At 45.6% G+C, this 21,512-nt stretch overlaps 1 protein-coding gene across 6 annotated transcripts in view; it reads right to left on the reverse strand.

Moving 5' to 3' along the window:
• The window catches only part of LOC106577220 (zinc finger MIZ domain-containing protein 1), a 239,501-nt gene that overhangs the window by 83,082 nt on the left and 134,907 nt on the right, over positions 1-21,512 (reverse strand). For 4 of the 6 annotated variants that reach the window (XM_045700993.1, XM_045700991.1, XM_045700992.1 and 1 more), the window contains exons 4-5: positions 12,615-12,756; positions 4,943-5,060 (exon numbers count right to left, since the gene is read on the reverse strand). In XM_045700993.1, the coding sequence (XP_045556949.1) occupies positions 4,943-5,011 (69 nt within the window). In that variant the 5' untranslated portion in view covers positions 5,012-5,060; positions 12,615-12,756. Of the gene's footprint in view, positions 1-4,942; positions 5,061-12,614; positions 12,826-21,512 lie in introns of all 6 variants that reach the window. The other 2 variants (XM_045700989.1, XM_045700990.1) reach the window with 2 other exon arrangements.

Consider the following 21,512-nt stretch of genomic DNA (forward strand, 5'->3'; position numbering starts at 1 on the left):
CAGGAGAGATGGATAAAGAGAGGAGGGTCAGGAGAGATGGATAAAAAAAGGAGGGTCAGGAGAGATGGGTAAAGAGAGGAGGGTCAGGAGAGATGGATAAAGAGAGGAGGGTCAGGAGAGATGGATAAAGAGAGGAGGGTCAGGAGAGATGGATAAAGAAAGGAGGGTCAGGAGAGATGGATAAAGAGAGGAGGGTCAGGAGAGATGGATAAAGAGAGGAGGGTCAGGAGAGATGGATAAAGAGAGGAGGGTCAGGAGAGATGGATAAAGAGAGGAGTGTCAGGAGAGATAGATAAAGAGAGGAGGGTCAGGAGAGATGGATAAAGAGAGGAGGGTCAGGAGAGATGGATAAAGAGAGGAGGGTCAGGAGAGATGGATAAAGAGAGGAGGGTCAGGAGAGATGGATAAAGAGAGGAGGGTCAGGAGAGATCGATAAAGAGAGGAGGGTCAGGAGAGATGGATAAAGAGAGGAGGGTCAGGAGAGATGGGTAAAGAGAGGAGGGTCAGGAGAGATGGATAAAGAGAGGAGGGTCAGGAGAGATGGATAAAGAGAGGAGGGTCAGGAGAGATCGATAAAGAGAGGAGGGTCAGGAGAGATGGATAAAGAGAGGAGGGTCAGGAGAGATGGATAAAGAGAGGAGGGTCAGGAGAGATGGATAAAGAGAGGAGGGTCAGGAGAGATGGATAAAGAGAGGAGGGTCAGGAGAGATGGGTAAAGAGAGGAGGGTCAGGAGAGATGGATAAAGAGAGGAGGGTCAGGAGAGATGGATAAAGAGAGGAGGGTCAGGAGAGATGGATAAAGAGAGGAGGGTCAGGAGAGATGGGTAAAGAGAGGAGGGTCAGGAGAGATGGATAAAGAGAGGAGGGTCAGGAGAGATGGGTAAAGAGAGGAGGGTCAGGAGAGATGGATAAAGAGAGGAGGGTCAGGAGAGATGGATAAAGAGAGGAGGGTCAGGAGAGATGGATAAAGAGAGGAGGGTCAGGAGAGATGGGTAAAGAGAGGAGGGTCAGGAGAGATGGATAAAGAGAGGAGGGTCAGGAGAGATGGATAAAGAGAGGAGGGTCAGGAGAGATGGATAAAGAGAGGAGGGTCAGGAGAGATGGATAAAGAGAGGAGGGTCAGGAGAGATGGATAAAGAGAGGAGGGTCAGGAGAGATGGGTAAAGAGAGTAGGGTCAGGAGAGATGGATAAAGAGAGGAGGGTCAGGAGAGATGGATAAAGAAAGGAGGGTCAGGAGAGATGGGTAAAGAGAGGAGGGTCAGGAGAGATGGGTAAAGAGAGGAGGGTCAGGAGAGATGGATAAAGAGAGGAGGGTCAGGAGAGATGGATAAAGAAAGGAGGGTCAGGAGAGATGGATAAAGAGAGGAGGGTGAGAATAGGGGAGAGGATTAAGTGGGTGAGTGTGAGGGCGTTACCAGCAGACCTTGATGTATTGTTGAGCAGGGTATAGGTTATATACCCACAATGCAGCAGAGCCTGAGTGGGCATTGCCGGGTCCTTACATGGTCATGCAGACATACAAGGCATAAACCCCTTCTCTTCTCAGCCTATTCTCATGACCCCTGACCTGCTAAAGGCATAAACCCCTTCTCTTCTCAGCCTATTATCTGACCCCTGACCTGCTAAAGGCATAAACCCCTTCTCTTCTCAGCCTATTATCCTGACCACTGACCTGCTAAAGGTATAAACCCCGTCTCTTCTCAGCCTATTATCCTGACCCCTGACCTGCTAAAGGTATAAACCCCGTCTCTTCTCAGCCTATTATCCTGACCCCTGACCTGCTAAAGGTATAAACCCCGTCTCTTCTCAGCCTATTATCCTGACCCCTGACCTGCTAAAGGTATAGACCCCGTCTCTTCTCAGCCTATTATCCTGACCCCTGACCTGCTAAAGGTATAGACCCCGTCTCTTCTCAGCCTATTATCCTGACCCCTGACCTGCTAAAGGTATAGACCCTGTCTCTTCTCAGCCTATTATCCTGACCTCTGACCTGCTAAAGGTATAAACCCCTTCTCTTCTCAGCCTATTATCCTGACCTCTGACCTGCTAAAGGTATAAACCTGTCTCTTCTCAGCCTATTATCCTGACCTGCTAAAGGTATAAACCCCTTCTCTTCTCAGCCTATTATCCTGACCTGCTAAAGGTATAAACCCCTTCTCTTCTCAGCCTATTATCCTGACCCCTGACCTGCTAAAGGTATAAAGGAGTTGCCGCTCTAAAAGAGACCGTCGTTGATCATAAGTTACTGGCCTACGCTAACAATTTCTAAGGCTTGAGCAGCGGAGATTTTTGTGTGTGTGCAGACATTTACTTTTTCTCTTCCCTCTGTCTGAAGACTACTCAGCCTTGAAGAGGACAATGACGGGTATTAAACTAGGCCTCTTCCGCTCTTTCTCCCTCTCTTTCTCCCTCTCTCTTTCCCTCTCCATCCCTACCTCTCCTCTCTTTCCCTCTCCATCCCTACCTCTCCTCTCTTTCTCCCTCTCTCTTTCCCTCTCCATCCCTACCTCTCCTCTCTTTCTCCCTCTCCATCCCTACCTCTCCTCTCTTTCTCCCTCTCTCCCTCCCTCTCCATCCCTACCTCTCCTCTCTTTCTGCCTCTCCCTCCCCACCTCTGTCTTTCTCCTTCTACTTTTCTCTTTCTCAACATCTCTCCTTCTCTCTCTTTCCCTCTCCTTCTCTCTCTCCTCTCTCTCCCTCTCCACAGCTCAGTAGGTTAATGACTCTGTGGCTTGTTCTAGCCGAGGAGATTGAGCCCCACTTAAAAGCATTTATTATTCTGAAGCGTCTTTTTCTGTGTGTCCTTGCAGAGGAGAGACACACACACACACACACACACACACACACACACACACACACACACACACACACACACACACACACACACACACACACACACACACACACACACACACACTTAGAGGTATTGTCTTTACAGGGCAGCCGAGGTGAGGGTCTGAAAGAGAGGATTAAGCTCAGTCTGACAATAGAGCTCCTATGAGAGTGTGTGTATGTATGTGTCTGTCTGTCTCTCTCTGTCTGTCTTTCAGTCGGTGTCTGTCTGTCTGTCTGTCTGTCTGTCTGTCTGTCTGTCTGTCTGTCTGTCTCTCTCTCTGTGTCTCTCTCTCTCTGTCTCTCTCTCTGTGTCTCTCTCTCTGTGTCTGTCTGTCTCGCTGTCTCTGTCTCTCTGTCTCTCTCTCTCTCTGTCTCTCTCTCTCTCTGTCCGCCAAGCGAGGAAAGCTGTGAGAATAGACAGCTATATCATGAGCTCTGAGAGTTATGGGAGAAGGAGATGAGCCTTCAATAGTTGGTCTTTTGTGATGTGGAGATGGGTGATTGTGGAAGCAGCTGTGGACTATGAGAGAGAAATGATTGAGATGTAGAGATGAGGAGGGAGACCGAGAGATGAGAGAGAGAAAGGGGAGATGGAGAAGGAGGGAGGGGATATGGCTGGATGAGTGGGAAAATGACATTATTGCTGGTTGATGTGAGTCGTATAGCCTACATCTCCAGGGTGAGGAGGATAATAGCTGCCACCGAGAAGACTGTCTGTCTACATTTTCACTGGGACAAAGAAAGCCCCTCACTCTTTACATTAGCTCCTAACCTTTGAGTGTTTGCTGATCTGAAGGGACACAATAGCTAGTTAACTTGATAGTGATTTGGTGGAACAAAATAGAGAGAAAATAGTAGAGAGAGTTAGCCACCAGCCCATCTAACAAGAACAGCTCTAGGGAGACAAGGAGCAAACAGGCAGTAGACAACAGATGGAGAAAGCAGCCACTGTGTTGGCTTGTAGGAGGGAGGGAGAGAGACCCATATTTATGTTGATTTATTTTCCCTTTTGTACTTTAACTATTTGCACATCGTAATATGACATTTGAAATGTCTCTATTGCTCTGAAACTTTTGTGAGTGTATTGTTTTTTTCACTTTTGTTTATTATCTATTTCACTTGCTTTGGCAATGTAAACATCTTGTTTCCTTGCCAATAAAGCCCTCTGAATTGAATTGAATTGGAGAGAGAGAGAGAGAGAGAGAGAGAGAGAGAGAGAGAGAGAGAGAGAGAGAGAGAGAGAGAGGTGTCAGCAGAGGTGTCAGCAGAGGTGTCGGCAGCCTCACAGGCAGACAGACATCGAAGCCTCCTGGTCCTCCGCTGAATGTCCGTGTTTACCCTGGCCTGTCTGGGGATCAGGCTGTTCATACCTGCCTGAGTAGAAAACAGCTCAGCCCACTGGCCCTCTGCCAGGACCCCAAACCAAAACCATAACCCACTGGCAGCATGCGGGCAGACATCTGTACTCACTCGCTCTTAGGTCTCAGTGCAGCGCTATCTATTACAGAACAAGATGTCAGTGAATCAGAGAAGGAGTAGAAGGGAAGAGTTGAAGAGAGAATGGAAGAGACTAGACAGAGAAATCAACTGAAGAGTATTCTGGAAGTACAGTTAGAAGTTAGAGAGTCTCTTGCACTTAACAGGGCATCCCTCTCTCGCTGTCTCTCTCGCTCTCTGTCTCTCCCTCGCCTCTCTCTCTGCCCCAGTGCAACCTGGTCTGTAGCTAATGGGTGAACTAACAGATTGCCATATAAGGCAGTATGGTGTGTGGAAAGAGCAACTGCAGGCTGGAGGAGTCTCTCATGAGCAGAGCAAGGGGCTGTGTAGACATCTACTGTACTGTAACAACCACCTTGGATCCAAGCAGTCCTTCTTTTTAAAAGATCTGCCAATGCCACTTAACATCCGAAAACTCAGAGACAATAATATACATACAATGTGGGAATTTGATTCCTCCAGGATCTGAACCCACGACCTTGGTGTTGCTAGTTGCTATTGTCTCACTTGTTTGATACACGGCAACCTGTTCGACCTCACTGATCTACAAATCACCTTTCATTTAAGACATTAAGGCCCTCTGTGCATTTCCAGATATGTGTTTCTTACCTGTTTGATACACAGCAGCCTGTCGTTGGTCTGCTGGATGTGCCGATCCATTGACGGCAATGCGTTCATCTTGATGACTGCTTCCTGTCCTCTAGCCTAACGTGACGCCATCAACACTCTGGAAGACAAAGAGAGATACAGCTTGGTTAGGACAGGTTCTTTACAGGGAAAGGCAGAAAGATACAGCTTGATTAGGACAGGTTCTTTACAGGGAAAGAGACAGATACAGCTTGGTTAGGACAGGTTCTTTACAGGGAAAGAGACAGATACAGCTTGGTTAGGACAGGTTCTTTACAGGGAAAGAGAAAGATACAGCTTGGTTAGGACAGGTTCTTTACAGGGAAAGAGACAGATACAGCTTGGTTAGGACAGGTTCTTTACAGGGAAAGAGACAGATACAGCTTGGTTAGGACAGGTTCTTTACAGGGAAAGAGACAGATACAGCTTGGTTAGGACAGGTTCTTTACAGGGAAAGAGACAGATACAGCTTGGTTAGGACAGGTTATTTACAGGGAAAGGCAGAAAGATACAGCTTGGTTAGGACAGGTTCTTTACAGGGAAAGAGACAGATACAGCTTGGTTAGGACAGGTTCTTTACAGGGAAAGAGACAGATACAGCTTGGTTAGGACAGGTTATTTACAGGGAAAGAGACAGATACAGCTTGGTTAGGACAGGTTATTTACAGGGAAAGAGACAGATACAGCTTGGTTAGGACAGGTTATTTACAGGGAAAGGCAGAAAGATACAGCTTGGTTAGGACAGGTTCTTTACAGGGAAAGAGACAGATACAGCTTGGTTAGGACAGGTTCTTTACAGGGAAAGAGACAGATACAGCTTGGTTAGGACAGGTTATTTACAGGGAAAGAGACAGATACAGCTTGGTTAGGACAGGTTATTTACAGGGAAAGGCAGAAAGATACAGCTTGGTTAGGACAGGTCTTGAGACAGAGAGATACATAACATTGTTAGTACATACAGTTGAAGTCGAAAGTTTACATACACTTAGGTTGGAGTCATTAAAACTCGTTTTCAACCACTCCACAAGTTTCTTGTTAACAAACTGTAATTTTGGCAAGTCGGTTAGGACATCTACTTTGTGCATGACAGAAGTAAATTTTCCAACAATTGTTTACAGACAGATTATTTCAATTATAATTCACTGTATCACAATTCCAGTGGGTCAGAAGTTTACATAGACTTAGTTGACTGTGCCTTTAAACAGTTTGGAAAATTCCAGAAAATGATGTCATGGCTTTAGAAGCTTCTGATAGGCTAATTGACATCATTTGAGTCAATTGGAGTTGTACCTGTGGATGTATTTCAAGGCCTACCTTCAAACTCAGTGTCTCTTTGCTTGACATCATGGGAAAATCTAAATAAATCAGCCAAGATCAGAAAAAAAATTGTAGACCTCCACAAGTCTGGTTCATCCTTGGGAGCAATTTCCAAACGCCTGAAGGTACCACGTTCATCTGTACAAACAATAGTACGCATGTATAAACACCATGAGACCACGCAGCTGTCATACCGCTCAGGAAGGAGATGCGTTCTGTCTCCTAGAGATGAACGTACTTTGGTGCAAAGTGCAAATCAATCCCAGAACAACAGCAAAGTACCTTGTGAAGATGCTGGAGGAAACAGGTACAAAAAGTATCTATATCCACAGTAAAGCGAGTCCTATATCGACATAACCTGAAAGGCCACTCAACAAGGAAGAAGCCACTGTTCCAAAACCGCCATAAAAAAGCCAGACTACGGTTTGCAACTGCACATGGGGACAAAGATCGTACTTTTTGGAGAAATGTCCTCTGGTCTGATGAAACAAAAATAGAACTGTTTGGCCATAATGACCATCGTTATGTTTGGAGGAAAAAGGGGGAGGCTTGCAAGCCAAAGAACTCCATCCTAACCGTGAGGCATGGGGGTGGCAGCATCATGTTGTGGGGGTGCTTTGCTGCAGGAGGGACTGGTGCACTTCACAAAATAGATGGCATCATGAGGCAGGAAAATGATATGGATATATTGAAGCAACGTCTCAAGACATCAGTCAGGAAGTTAAAGCTTGGTCGCAAATGGGTCTTCCAAATGGACAATGACCCCAAGCATACTTCCAAAGTGTGGCAAAATGGCTTAAGAACAACAAAGTCAAGGTATTGGAGTGGCCATCACAAAGCCCTGACCTCAACCCTATAGAACATTTGTGGGCAGAACTGAAAAAGCGTATGCAAGCAAGGAGGCCTATGAACCTGACACCAGCTCTGTTAGGAGGAATGGGCCAAAATTCACCCAACTTTTTGTGGGAAGCTTATGGAAGGCTAGCCGAAACATTTGACCCAAGTTTAACAATTTAAAGGCAATGCTACCAAATACTAATTGAGTGTATGTAAACCTCTGACCCATTGGGAATGTGATGAAAGAAATAAAAGCTGAAATAAATCATTCTCTCCTCTATTATTCTGACATTTCACATTCTTAAAATAAAGTGGTGATCCTAACTGACCTAAGACAGGGAATTTTTACTAGGATTAAATATCAGGAATTGTGAAAACCTGAGTTTAAATGTATTTGGCTAAAGTGTATGTAAACTTCCGACTTCAACTGTAAGTAATCTTGGAACCCAGAACCAAATCTAAAATGCGCTAAGAAGCTACTTGATTACTGGATTTATGTTTCACTGCAATCCAGTTATGTTGAAAACAACATGATGAACAACAACATAATGATGATGATCATCACCTACGTGAACATAATCTAACAAAAATAATGTTGCTGTTGGCTATCACCTACGTGAACATAATCTAACAAAAATAATGTTGCTGTTGGCTATCACCTACGTGAACATAATCTAACAAAAATAATGTTGCTGTTGGCTATCACCTACGTGAACATAATCTAACAAAAATAATGTTGCTGTTGGCTATCACCTACGTGAACATAATCTAACAAAAATAATGTTGCTGTTGGCTATCACCTACGTGAACATAATCTAACAAAAATAATGTTGCTGTTGGCTATCACCTACGTGAACATAATCTAACAAAAATAATGTTGCTGTTGGCTATCACCTACGTGAACATAATCTAACAAAAATAATGTTGCTGTTGGCTATCACCTACGTGAACATAATCTAACAAAAATAATGTTGCTGTTGGCTATCACCTACGTGAACATAATCTAACAAAAATAATGTTGCTGTTGGCTATCACCTACGTGAACATAATCTAACAAAAATAATGTTGCTGTTGGCTATCACCTACGTGAACATAATCTAACAAAAATAATGTTGCTGTTGGCTATCACCTACGTGAACAAAATCTAACAAAAATAATGTTGCTGTTGGCTATCACCTACGTGAACAGCTCATCCTACAAACTCCTGGCCCCAATTACACATTGCTCAGGGGAGAGAGGTCCCCCACAAAGCCCTGGGTGACGTCACCGTACGCATTATCTCCCAGTAAAAAGGCAGACAGGCAGCAGCACACCTCCTGTTTAAGGTTATCAATACTGTCTGCCCCTCTGATTTACTAGTACTGCTACTCCTCACAGCAGATAATACAGCCTCTCTCTCTCTTTCACTCGTTCTGTCGCTTTCTCTCTCTCTGTCTCTGTCTCTTTTTCTCCCGCATTCCCTCTCTATCTCCATCTCTCTCGCTCTCCTTCGCTCTACCTTTCCCCTCAATCTCTCACTATTCTCCCCTCTCCCTCTTTCTCACTACCTCTCCCCCTCCCTCCCTCCCTCCCGTCCTCCCTCTCTACCTCTGTAATTGATGTGGTGGGGTGGCTCAGAGGGAGAAGACGATGGATTAATAGGTGTAGTGGTGGTAAATCAGTCACTCCCTCATCCCTCCATCATGCCACGTTTATCTCCATCACAGCTACAAATTCCTCCATACAAAGAACACGGCGAGACAATCCCCCCATGATGCACTGGGGTAGCCAGGGTTCTACAGCGCTGCTCAGAGCTGATAAAGGCTTAAGTTTATGATACCATGCTGAGAAGCAGAAAGGAATGGGTGGAGAGAGGAGAAGGCGAGAGGGAGAAGGGAAATGGAATGGGAAGACTAGACTAAGAAAGATAGGATGGTGGGAGAATGGAAAAGGGTGGAAGAGAAGGTGAGAGTGGCAGGATGGAGGAAAAGAGAGGGAGAGAAAGTGAGGGAGGAAAAGAGAGGGAGAGAAAGTGAAGGAAGGAAAGAGAGGGAGAAGAGATGTTGCTCAGCTCAGGAGCTTTGGGGACTGGATTTTATTGCATTCAAGGCTCGGGAGGAGACAACACACACACACACACACACACACACACACACACACACAAACAGAAAGTAATAGAGTTGTAATGAAGCACTTTCATTAAGCTCCAAGGTAAAACTTCAAAGGGACACTTATCTGAGGTAAAACAGTGCATGTATTACTAATACTAGGAGATTAGGGATTATAGGAGTAGAATTACCTGGAATATAGTCCACTCAAAGGAGAATATAGCCCACTCAAAGGAGAATATAGCCCACTCAAAGGAGAATATACCCCCCTCAAAGGAGAATATAGCCCACTCAAAGGAGAATATACCCCCCTCAAAGGAGAATATAGCCCACTCAAAGGAGAATATAGCCCACTCAAAGGAGAATATAGCCCACTCAAAGGAGAATATACCCCCCTCAAAGCAGAATATACCCCACTCAAAGGAGAATATAACCCACTCAAAGGAGAATATAACCCACTCAAAGGAGAATATGACCCACACAAAGGAGAATATAACCCACTCAAATGAGAATTTAACCCACTCAAAGGAGAATATAGCCCACACAAAGGAGAATATAGCCCACTCAAAGGAGAATATAGCCCACTCAAACGAGTATATAGCCCACTCAACAGAAAATATTGTCTATTAAAAGTATTGCATTTGTTTTGAGACGTCACTTGCTGAGGACATGCGAAAATGTTGGACAAAACCCGGAAAAACCAGAGCCATGATTCATTATGATCCAAAACACACAACATAATCTACTGTAGCATTGAGTACGTTTACATGCACAGTAATACTTCCATATTAACTGATTATGGAAGTAGACGGATTATGAAATAGTCATGTAAACACCTTCCTCTGCTTATCTTAATTGGCGTGAGGTCAAAATCAAAGTAAGCATACGGCGATTTAAACACCTGCTTTTCTGAGCAACGTTTCAAATGATTAGGACATGTAAACACCTTAATCGACGTTCCAGCAGTGTATTTGATCTGCGTATGTGCTAGCACCAGCCGAGAGCCTCCCTCTTTAGTGCGAGGGAAGTGAGTTCAGAACAACTGAATGTATGTGTCTTAGAAGTAGTTTTCACATACCAACTTTATATGTCCGAAATCAGAATCAAATATGCTTTCCAGAAATAACATCTTCGTTGTGGTAGAACGTTGATTTTCAGATTGCCATCAGGTGGCCTGATTTCAGATGTGTCCATGTAAACAGGTTTATTAGGGAAATTGTTCTTCTTGCAAAGCATGTAAACGTTTTAATCAAACTATTATATTCATCTGACTATCCACAATAATCACATTATTGTTCGCATGTAACTGTACACAGTGTCTTTGTCAGGTAAAAGTGCAAATCTTGTGGAAGGGCAGTGAAGACGATCAGTGCTCCAAAACTGGAGGAACAGTGTCCTCAGAACAGACAGCGCTGGCCGCAGTTACAGATATGTTCCAGCAGGTGTCTCCCCACTCTCTCCCACTGCAGTCCTTCCCAGCCTCCTCACATCATATCACTCCATCTGCAGCCTACTAAGGGCTCCCGTAAGAGTTTACAAGCGCTACAAATCCCGCCAAAGCACCGAAGACTCTCAGACCTGCAGCCAGGCACACCTGCAACACCTGCAGCCAGGCACACCTGCAGCCATGCACACCTGCAGCCAGGCACACCTGCAGCCAGACACACATGCAGTCAGACACACCTGCAGCCAGGCACACCTGCAACACCTGCAGCCAGGCACACCTGCAGCCATGCACACCTGCAGCCATGCACACCTGCAGCCAGGCACACCTGCAGCCAGACACACCTGCAGCCAGGCACACCTGCAGTAGATCAGTGCACCACTCGAAGAGACACACAGATCAGTTGACCCCTAGTAGGGCACACTCCAACCCTCCTCCCCCAACGCAGCCCTTCATACTTGAAAACAAGGAAACCTGCAGCTAGGCAGACCTGCCTGCAGACCTGCAGCTAGACAGACCTGCAGCTAGGCAGACAGGCAGCTAGACAGACCTGCAGCTAGGCAGACAGGCAGCTAGACAGACCTGCAGCTAGGCAGACAGGCAGCTAGACAGACCTGCAGCTAGGCAGACAGGCAGCTAGACAGACCTGCAGCTAGGCAGACAGGCAGCTAGACAGACCTGCAGCTAGGCAGACAGGCAGCTAGACAGACCTGCAGCTAGGCAGACAGGCAGCTAGACAGACCTGCAGCTAGACAGACAGGCAGCTAGACAGACCTGCAGCTAGGCAGACAGGCAGCTAGACAGACCTGCAGCTAGGCAGACAGGCAGCTAGACAGACCTGCAGCTAGGCAGACAGGCAGCTAGACAGACCTGCAGCTAGGCAGACAGGCAGCTAGACAGACCTGCAGCTAGGCAGACAGGCAGCTAGACAGACCTGCAGCTAGGCAGACAGGCAGCTAGACAGACCTGCAGCTAGGCAGACAGGCAGCTAGGCAGACCTGCCTGCAGACCTGCAGCTAGGCAGACAGGCAGCTAGACAGACCTGCAGCTAGGCAGACAGGCAGCTAGACAGACCTGCAGCTAGGCAGACAGGCAGCTAGACAGACCTGCAGCTAGGCAGACAGGCAGCTAGGCAGACCTGCCTGCAGACCTGCAGCTAGGCAGACAGGCAGCTAGACAGACCTGCAGTAGATCAGTGCACCACTCAGGGACACACTGACTCCAGCCCTCTAACCCTCCACCACTGCTCCACTGTCTGACCTTGTGGCTACTGATGAACTATTTCCCCTTCCGACCCTAAACTGACCTCTAACTACTACTACAGAACCAGGAAAAAAGAATTGGAAAGATTGAAAGGGATGGAGAGAAATGGAGAGAGAAAGGGAGAGGGCTTGAGCCCCCCCCTCTCTCTCCTTAACCCAGCCCCCTCTCCTCAACCTCTCTTTCTCTCGGCTCAACCCCCTCTCTCTGCACAACCTCTCTCTGCCTCTCTTTCTCTCCATCTCCCCCCTGTAGGCGATGCCTTTGTTTGTGATCTCTAAAGCAGGAACCTCCACGTCTGAAGGAAACCAAGCGAGGTGAAAACATGGTTCTACAGGGAGGGAGCTGTGTTGGAGCATCCTGTTCTGGTTCTGTGAAGTAGGGAGGTTGTGTTCATTCTTTCTGTCTCACTGTCCAGGTTAACGCATGGTCCTTCTCTCCAACCCTCCTCTCCTATCTTCTCTCTTTCCTCTCCAGTCTCCTCTCCCTCCTATCTCCTCTCCTATCTTCTCTCTCCTAATCTTCCTCTCCTGTCCATGCGCCGAATACAACAATCAATATAGTCCAGGGAACGTTAACATCATGGTTGCCATGGATAGGCCATTCTATTAGAAGAAGAACATTTGTAGAGGTACAGAAAAAGAATAAGACTCGAGTCTCAACTCCATGGACGGTCGAATGTGTGTGTGTCTGTCTCTCCATATCTCACCTCCACATGAGGGTCTGATGTACCGACGGTCGCAGGTGGTAGACGTGATTACTGACGGCGAGGTTGTGTTCCAACCGGAAAGGTTCCAATACCACGCCGTCCCGGACCGGGAAGGTCAACCGCAGCTCCTCGTTGGGATTGGCTGATTGGAGCGGAGAGACAGGACAGGAAGATAGGACGTCAGCTTTCCGTTTAAATGTATCTGTGGTATCTGTGGTAGTGGGGTTAGAGTTGTATACTGGTTGATTAACAGTCACACATACAGTAGACAGTGGCTGGGGCACCAGGATATCACTGGCTGGTATTACCCTGACTAACACGTGGCTGTACATTCCTATGGTTGGATACTATAGGAGTACAGTAGACAGTGGCTGGGGCACCAGGATATCACTGGCTGGTATTACCCTGACTAACACGTGGCTGTACATTCCTATGGTTGGATGCTATAGGAGTACAGTAGACAGTGGCTGGGGCACCAGGATATCACTGGCTGGTATTACCCTGACTAACACGTACATTCCTATGGTTGGATGCTATAGGAGTCAACAACAGCCATGTATCAGGGCAGCATGTAGTAGTGATCGGGGTTGGGCTCAATTCCATTTCATTTCACAAAGTAAACCAAATTCCAATTCCAAATGTTCCCAATTAAAAAGCATTGAAGAGAATTGGAAATGTAGTTTCATTGTACTTCCTGAATTGAAAAGGAATTGAGCCTAACCCTGGTGATGTAGTGGACTAGTCGTGTCTCAGTGGCTTTGTTCTGTATCTCATGAAATGGAAATAGAAACATCAATGTCCTGCTAATACTTGTTGGACAGGCTTTGTTGTATTTCCAGCCACAGGTATCTAAAGAGCTACTGACAGCATGGAATAGCTCTGCTGTGTGTATGTGTGTGTGTGTGTGTGTGTGTGTGTGTGTGTGTGCATAATTACATACTGTACATTCACACACACAATATATACAAAAGTATGTGGACACCCCTTCAAATGAGTGGATTCGGCTACTTCAGCCACGCCATTGCTGACAGGTGTATAAAATCAAGCACAGCCATGTAATGTCCATAGACAAACATTGGCAGTAGAATGGCCCGTACTGAACAGCTCAGTGACTTTCAACGTGGCACCATCATAGGATGCCGCCTTTCCAACAAACAAAAATCATCAAATCAAATGTTATTTGTCACATGCACCGAATACAACAGGTGTAGTCCTTACCGTGAAATGCTTACTTACAAGCCCTTAACCAACAATGCAGTTCAAGAAATAGAGTTAAGAAAATATTTACAAAATAAACTAAAGTAAAAAATAAAATAAAAAGTAACACAAAATAACAATAACGAGGCTATATACAGGGGGTACCGGTACCGAGTTAATGGGTGGGGGTACAGATTAGTCAGGTCATTTCTACATGTAGGTAGGGGTAAAGTGACTATGCATAGATAATAAACAGCGAGTATCAGCAGTGTGAAAACAAAGGGGGGCTCCTGGATTGCAGGAAGCTTGGCCCCAGTGATGTACTGGGCCGTACGCACTGCCCTCTGTAGCACCTTAAGGTCGGATGCAGAGGAGTTGCTATACCAGGCAGTGATGCAACAGGTCAGGATGCTCTCGATGGTGCAGCTGTAGAACTTTTTGAGGATCTGGGGACCCAAGCCAAATCTTTTCAGTCTCCTGAGGGGGAAAAGGTGTTGTCGTGCCCTCTTCACGACTGTCTTGGTGTGTTTGGATCATGATAGTTTGTTGGTGATGTGGACACCAAGGAACTTGAAACTCTCGACCTGCTCCGCTACAGCCCCGTTGATGTGAATGGGGCGTATTCGGCCCACCTGTTCCTGTAGTCCCCGATAATTTCCTTTGTCTTGCTCACATTGAGGGAGAGGTTGTCTCTGACCTCCTCCCTATAGGCTGTCTCATCATTGTCGGTGATCAGGCCTACCACTGTTGTGTCGTCAGCAAACTTAATGATTGTGTTGGAGTTGTGCACGGCAACGCAGCCGTGGGTGAACAGGGAATACAGGAGGGGACTGAGCACCACTGAGGGGCCCCCGTGTTGAGGTTCAGTACGGCAGATGTGTTGATGCCTACCCTTAACACCTAGGGGCGGCCCGTCAGGAGGTTGCAGAGGGAGGTGTTTAGTCCCAGGGTCCTTAGCTTAGTGATGAGCTCTGTGGGCACTATGGTGTTGAACGCTGAGCTGTAGTCAGTGAACAGCATTCTCACATAGGTGTTCCTTTTGTCCAGGTGGGAAAGGGCAGTGTGGAGTGCGATTGCGTCATCAGTGGATATGTTGGGACGGTAGGCGTGGGTCAAGGTTTTCCGGGATGAGTGGATCCAGGGTTTCCGGTGTTGATGTGAGCCATGACCAACCTTTCAAAGCACTTCATGGCTACCGACGTGAGTGCTACGGGGCGGTAGTCATTTAGGCAGGTTACCTTCCCTTTCTTGGGCACAGGGACTATGGTGGTCTGCTTGAAACATGTAAGTATTCTCCTCGCTCTACTCTTTCTTCTCTATTTCCCTCCCTTCTTCTCCACCTCCCTTCTCCTCCTCTCCTTTGCTCCCTTCTCCTCTCCTCCCCTTCTCTCTCCTCTCCTCCCTTCTCCTCCATTTCCCTTGGTTCTCCTCTCCCCCTCCCTCTCCTCTCCTTCTCCCCACCTCCCTCTCTTCTCCTCTCCTCTCCTCCCTTCTCCTCCACCTCCCTCTATTTCTCTCGGCTCCTGCTGGAAAGTACTGGAAAATCCCTGAGATAAAAGCACAGCTAGCTACTCCATGTCCTCACTATCAAAATAACACAGAGAAATAATAGTTCATCTTATCTGATCTCAGAGCAGAAACAGTCATGTCCATCAGTGTCTCAGATGATAAAACAGGTTGCTGGGTTACTCTGCTACACCACTTCTTGCAAGGATGATGAATTCATTAAAAAGTACTGAAAACTAATTTTGAATTGTGGAGAATAATGGGTTTTTCAGGGTACATAGTTTTAGTCCCAAAATGTGTTTTCAAGCTTTGTGTGTGTGTGGAGTTGCAGGTGAATTGCCTCTTCAATAACCTCATCAGCTATGTCGAGTTCCACTTACCAGTGGTGGAAAGCAAGGCTTACACACACACACACACACACACACACACACACACACACACACACACACACACACACACACACACACACACACACACACACACACACACACACACACACACACACACACACACAAAGAATTATGTTGTGCATTTAACAAGCCTTAAAAAGCGACAGGAGGCCGTGGTGAATCATAACTTACCAAACCACAAAACCACACTCTGCAGTGAAGCTACTACAAACACACACAATGTACCCTGCAATGAGCCCAACAACCTGAGGGGTAGTGGGGCAAATAATTACTGCTCTGACACAAAGGCTCAGTAATATGAAATCACTGGAGTATGGGGGGGGGGGGCAACAACACCGTAGAGGGCAAGGAAATGTCTTCATAATCACACACAAACACACGAGCATGCTCACACACACGAGCGTGATTTATTATTCCAAATGCAGTGTAAATATGAGAGAAGACAGTCTGGGCCTGACTGCTGATTAAGGATCAGTTTTGCCTTTTAGATCCTAATGAATAACACAGGAGGGAAATGATCCTAGATCAGCACTCCTACCCTGAGACATTTTGCATACAGTCCCATTGGTCTGAGTAGCATGGTGAGAGTGACAGCATTATTCAGTAGTCTAAGAGTGAGGAGTGAAGCTACACTACATGACCAAAACTATGTGGAAAGGGAAAGGGGGATACCGAGTCAGTTGTACACTGAATGCATTCAACTGAGGACACCTGCTAGTCGAACATCTCATTCCAAAATCATGGGCATTAATATGGAGTTGGTCCCCCCTTTGCTGCTATAACAGCCTCCACTATTCTGGGAAGGCTTTCCACTAGATGTTGGAACATTGCTGCGGGGACTTGCTTCCATTCAGCCAGAAGAGCATTAGTGAGGTCGGGCACCGATGTTGGGCGATTAGGCCTGGCTTGCAGTCTGTGTTCCAATTCATCCCAAAGGTATTTGATGGGGTTGAGGTCAGAGCTCTGTGCAGGCCAGTCAAGTTCTTCCACACTGATCTCAACAAACCATTTCTGTATGGACCTCACTTTGTGAACGGAGGCATTGTCATGCTGAAACAGGAAAGGGCCTTCCCCAAACTGTTTCCACAAAGTTGGAAGAACAGAATCATCTAGAATGTCATTGTATGCTGTAGTGTTAAGATTTCCCTGTACTGGAACTAAGGGGCCTATCCCAAACCATGAAAAACAGCCCCAGACCATTACTCCTCCTCCACCAAACTTTACAGTTGGCACCATGCATTGGGGCAGGTAGCGTTCTCCTGGCATCCGCCAAACCCAGATTCGTCCGTCGGACTGCCAGATGATGAAGCATGATTCCTTACTCCAGAGAACGCGTTTTCACTGCTCCAGAGTCCAATGGAGGTGAGCTTTACACCACTCCAGCCGACGCTTGGCATTGCGCATGCTGATCTTAGGCTTGTGTGCGGCTACATGGAAACCCATTTCAGCTCCCAACGAACAGTTATTGTGCTGACGTTGCTTCCAGAGGCAGTTTGGAACTCAGTAGTGATTTTTACGTGCTTCAGTACTTGGCAGTCCCGTTCTGTGCACTTGTGTGGCCTACCACTTTGTGGCTGAGCCGTTGTTGCTCCTAGACATTTCCACTTCACAATAACAGCACTTACAGTTGACCAGGACAGAACTAGCAGGGCAGAAATTTGACAAACTGACTTGTTGGAAAGGTGGCATCCTATGACGGTGCCACGTTGAAAGTCACAGAGCTCTTCAGTAAGGCCATTCTACTGCCAATGTTTGTCTATGGAGATTGCATGGCTGTGTGATAGATTTTATACACCTGTCAGCAAAGGGTGTGGCTGAAATAGCCGATTCCACTAATTTGATGGGGTGTTCACATACTTACGTATATATAACGTCTTTCACCTCTCCTCTCTAGTCAGAGAGGGGCTGAGAGAGAGGTCAGAGAGAGAGAGAGGGTATGTACATAGTCAATGGTAGGCTTCGAGGGGACTCCTATGGTAGGTACACCTATAGCTCATTCCTTGGCAGTAGTACTGCAGACTACTTTATTACTGACCTCAACCCAGAGTGTCTTAGAGCGTTCACAGTCAGCCCACTGACACCCCTATCAGATCACAGCAAAATCACAGTCTACTTGAACATGAGGCATCAAAGCCAAAGGAACTGAATAATATTAAGAAATGCTTTAGATGGAAGGAATGTAGAGTGGAAACCTACCAAAAAACAGTTAGGCAACAAATTCAATCCCTTTTAGATAACTTCCCGGACAAAACGTTCCACTGTAATAGTGAAGGTGTAAACTTGGCAGTAGAAAATCTAAACAGTATATTTGACCTCAGCTTCCCTATCAAATCTAAAAATGTCAAACAGAAAACCAAAGTAAATTAACAACAATGACAAATGGTTTGATGAAGAATGCAAAAACCTAAGAAAGTAATTGTGAAACCTGTCCAAACAAAAACAGAGACCCAGAAAACCTGAGTCTATGTCTTCACTATGGTGAATCACTAAAACAATACAGAAATACACTATGGATAAAGAAGGAACAGCATGTCAGAAATCAGCTCAACGTAACTTAATAATCTATAGACTCTAACCACTTCTGGGAAAATTGGAAAACACTAAACAAACAACAAAATAAAGAGTTATGTATCCAAAATGGAGATGTATGGGTAAACTACTTCTCCAATCTGTTGGCTCTATAACAAAGAACCAACAGCAAAAACATAAACATGATCAAATACAAATCTTAGAATCAACTATTAAAGACTACCAGAACCCACTGGATTCTCCAATTGCAATGAATGAATTACAGGACAAAATACAAATCCTCCACCCCAAAAAGGCCTGTGGTGTTGATGGTATCCACAATGAAATGATAAAATATACAGACAACAAATTCAAATTGGCTATACTTAAACTCTATAACATCATCCTCAGCTCTGGCATCTTCCCCAAAATTTGGAACCAATGGCTGATCACCCCAATCCACAAAAGTGGAGACAAATTTGACCCCAATAACTACTGTGGGATATGCGTCAACAGCAACCTTGGGAAAATACTCAGCATTATCATTAACAGCAGACTCATACATTTCCTCAGTGAAAACAACATTTGGCTTTTTACCAAATGACCGTACGACCCACCACGTGTTCACCCTGCACACTCTAATTGACAAACAAACAATCCAAAACAAAGGCAAAGTATTGTCATGCTTTGCTGATTTCAAAAAAGCCTTTGACTCAATTTGGTATGATGGTCTGCTATACAAATTGATGGAAAGTGGTGTTAAGGGAAAACATACAACATTATAAAATCTATGTACACAAACAACAAGTGTGAAAATTTGCAAAAAAAAACATTTCTTTCCATAGGGCAGTGGGGGGAGACAGGGATGCAGATTAAGGCCCACCCTCTTTAACATACAGCGGCAAGAAAAAGTATGTGAACCCTTTGGAAATACCTGGATTTCTGCATAAATTGGTCATAAAATCTGATCTGATCTAGGTCACAACAATAGACAAATACAGTTTGCTTAAACTAATAACACAAAGAATTATACGTTTTCATGTCTTTATTGAACACACTGTGTAAACATTCACTGTGCGGGGGGGGGGGGGGGGTACATGAACCCTTGGGTTTAATAACTGGCTGACCCTCCTTTGGCAGCAATAACCTCAACTATACTTTTTTTGTAGTTGCAGATCAGACCTGCACAACGGTCAGGAGGAATTTTGGGATGTCTGGTGTGAACTGCTCTCGAGGTCATGCCACAGCATCTCAATCGGGTTGAGGTCAGGACTCTGACTGGGCCACTCCAGAAGGCGTATTTTCTTCTGTTGAAGCCATTCTGTTGTTGATTTACGTCTGTGTTTTGGGTCGTTGTCCTGTTGCGTCACCCAACTTCTGTTGAGCTTCAATTGGCGGACAGATAGTCTAACATTCTCCTGCAAAATGTCTTGATAAACTTGGGAATTCATTTTTACGTCGATGATAGCAAGCTGTCCAGGCCCTGAGGCAGCAAAGCAGCCCCAAACCATGATGCTCCCTCCACAATACTTTACAGTTGGGATGAGGTTTTGATGTTGGTGTGCAGTGCCTTTTCTTCTCCATACATAGTGATGTATGTTCATGGGAGGACACCACAGAAGAAGCCACTGCTGTCCCAAAAAACATTGCTGCACGTCTGAAGTTCTGTTAGCATGTTCCAGAGATTTCCGTAAGTCTTTAGCTGACATTCTAGGATTCTTCTTAACCTCATTGAGCATTCTGCGCTGTGCTCTTGCAGTCATCTTTGCAGGACGGCCACTCCTAGGGAGAGTAGCGATAGTGCAGAATTTTCTCCATTTATAGACAGTTTGTCTTACCGTGGACCGATGCACATTAAGGCTTTTACAGATACTTTTGTAACCCTGTCCGGATTTATGCAAGTCAAGAATTCTTAAAATGATGTCTTCGGAGATCTCATTTGTTTGAGGCATGGTTCACATCATGCAATGCTTCCTGTGAATAGCAAACTCAAACTCAAGTGTTTTTTAGCTGACTCGTGACTCCAATTAGCTTTTGGAGAAGTCATTACCCTAGTGGTTCACATACTTTTTCCAACCTACACTGTGAATGTTTACATGATGTATTCAATATAGACAAGACACATACAATAATTTGTGTGCTATTAGTTTAAGCACACTATGTTTGTCTATTGTTGTGGTAATTCCAAAGGGTTCACATACTTTTTCTTGCTACTGTATATATCAACAAATTAGCGAGGGCACTAGAACAGCCTGCAGCACCCAGCCTCACCCTACTAGAATCTGAAGTCAAATGTCTATTGTTTGCTGATGATCTGGTGCTTCTATCCCCAACTAAGGAGGGCCTACAGCAGCACCTAGATCTTCTGCACAGATTCTGTCAGACCTGGGCCCTGACAGTAAATCTCAGTAAGACAAAAATAATGGTGTTCCAAAAAAGGTTCAGTTGCCAGGACCACAAATACCATCTAGACACCGTCACCCTAGAGCACATTAAAAACTCTACATACCTCAGCCTAAACATCAGCGCCACAGGTAACTTCCACAAAGCTGTGAACAATCTGAGAGACAAGGCAAGAAGGGCCTTCTATGCCATCAAAAGGAACATAGAATTTGACATACCAATTAGGATCTGGCTAAAAATACTTGAATCAGTTATAGAACCCATTACCCTTTATGGTTGTGAGGTCTGGGGTCTGCTCACCAACCAAGAATTCACAAAATGGGACAAACACCAAACTGAGACTGCATGCAGAATTCTGCAAAAAATATGCTCCATGTACAATGTAAAACACCAAATAATGCATGCAGAGCAGAATTAGGCCGATAACCGCTAATGATCAAAATCCAGAAAAAAGCCATTCAATTCTACAACTACCTAAAAGGAAGTGATTCCCAAACCTTCCATAACAAAGCCATCACCTACAGAGAGATGAACCTGGAGAAGAGTCCCCTAAGCAAGGTGGTCCTGGGGCTCTGATCACAAACACAAACAGACTCCACAGAGCCCCAGGACAGCAACACAATTAGACCCAACCAAATCATGAGAAAAAAAGAGAGAATTACTTGACACATTGGAAAGAACTAACAAAAAAACATAGCAAACTAGAATGCTATTTGGCCCTAAACAGAGAGTACACAGTGGCAGAATACCTGACCACTGTGACTGAGCCAAACTTAAGGAAAACTTTGACTATGTACAGACTCAGTGAGCATAGCCTTGCTATTGAGAAAGGCCGCCGTAGGCAGACCTGGCTCTCAGGAGAAGACAGGCTATG

Source organism: Salmo salar, chromosome ssa18, assembly GCF_905237065.1.
Source record: "Salmo salar chromosome ssa18, Ssal_v3.1, whole genome shotgun sequence".
Classification (NCBI taxonomy): domain Eukaryota; kingdom Metazoa; phylum Chordata; class Actinopteri; order Salmoniformes; family Salmonidae; genus Salmo; species Salmo salar.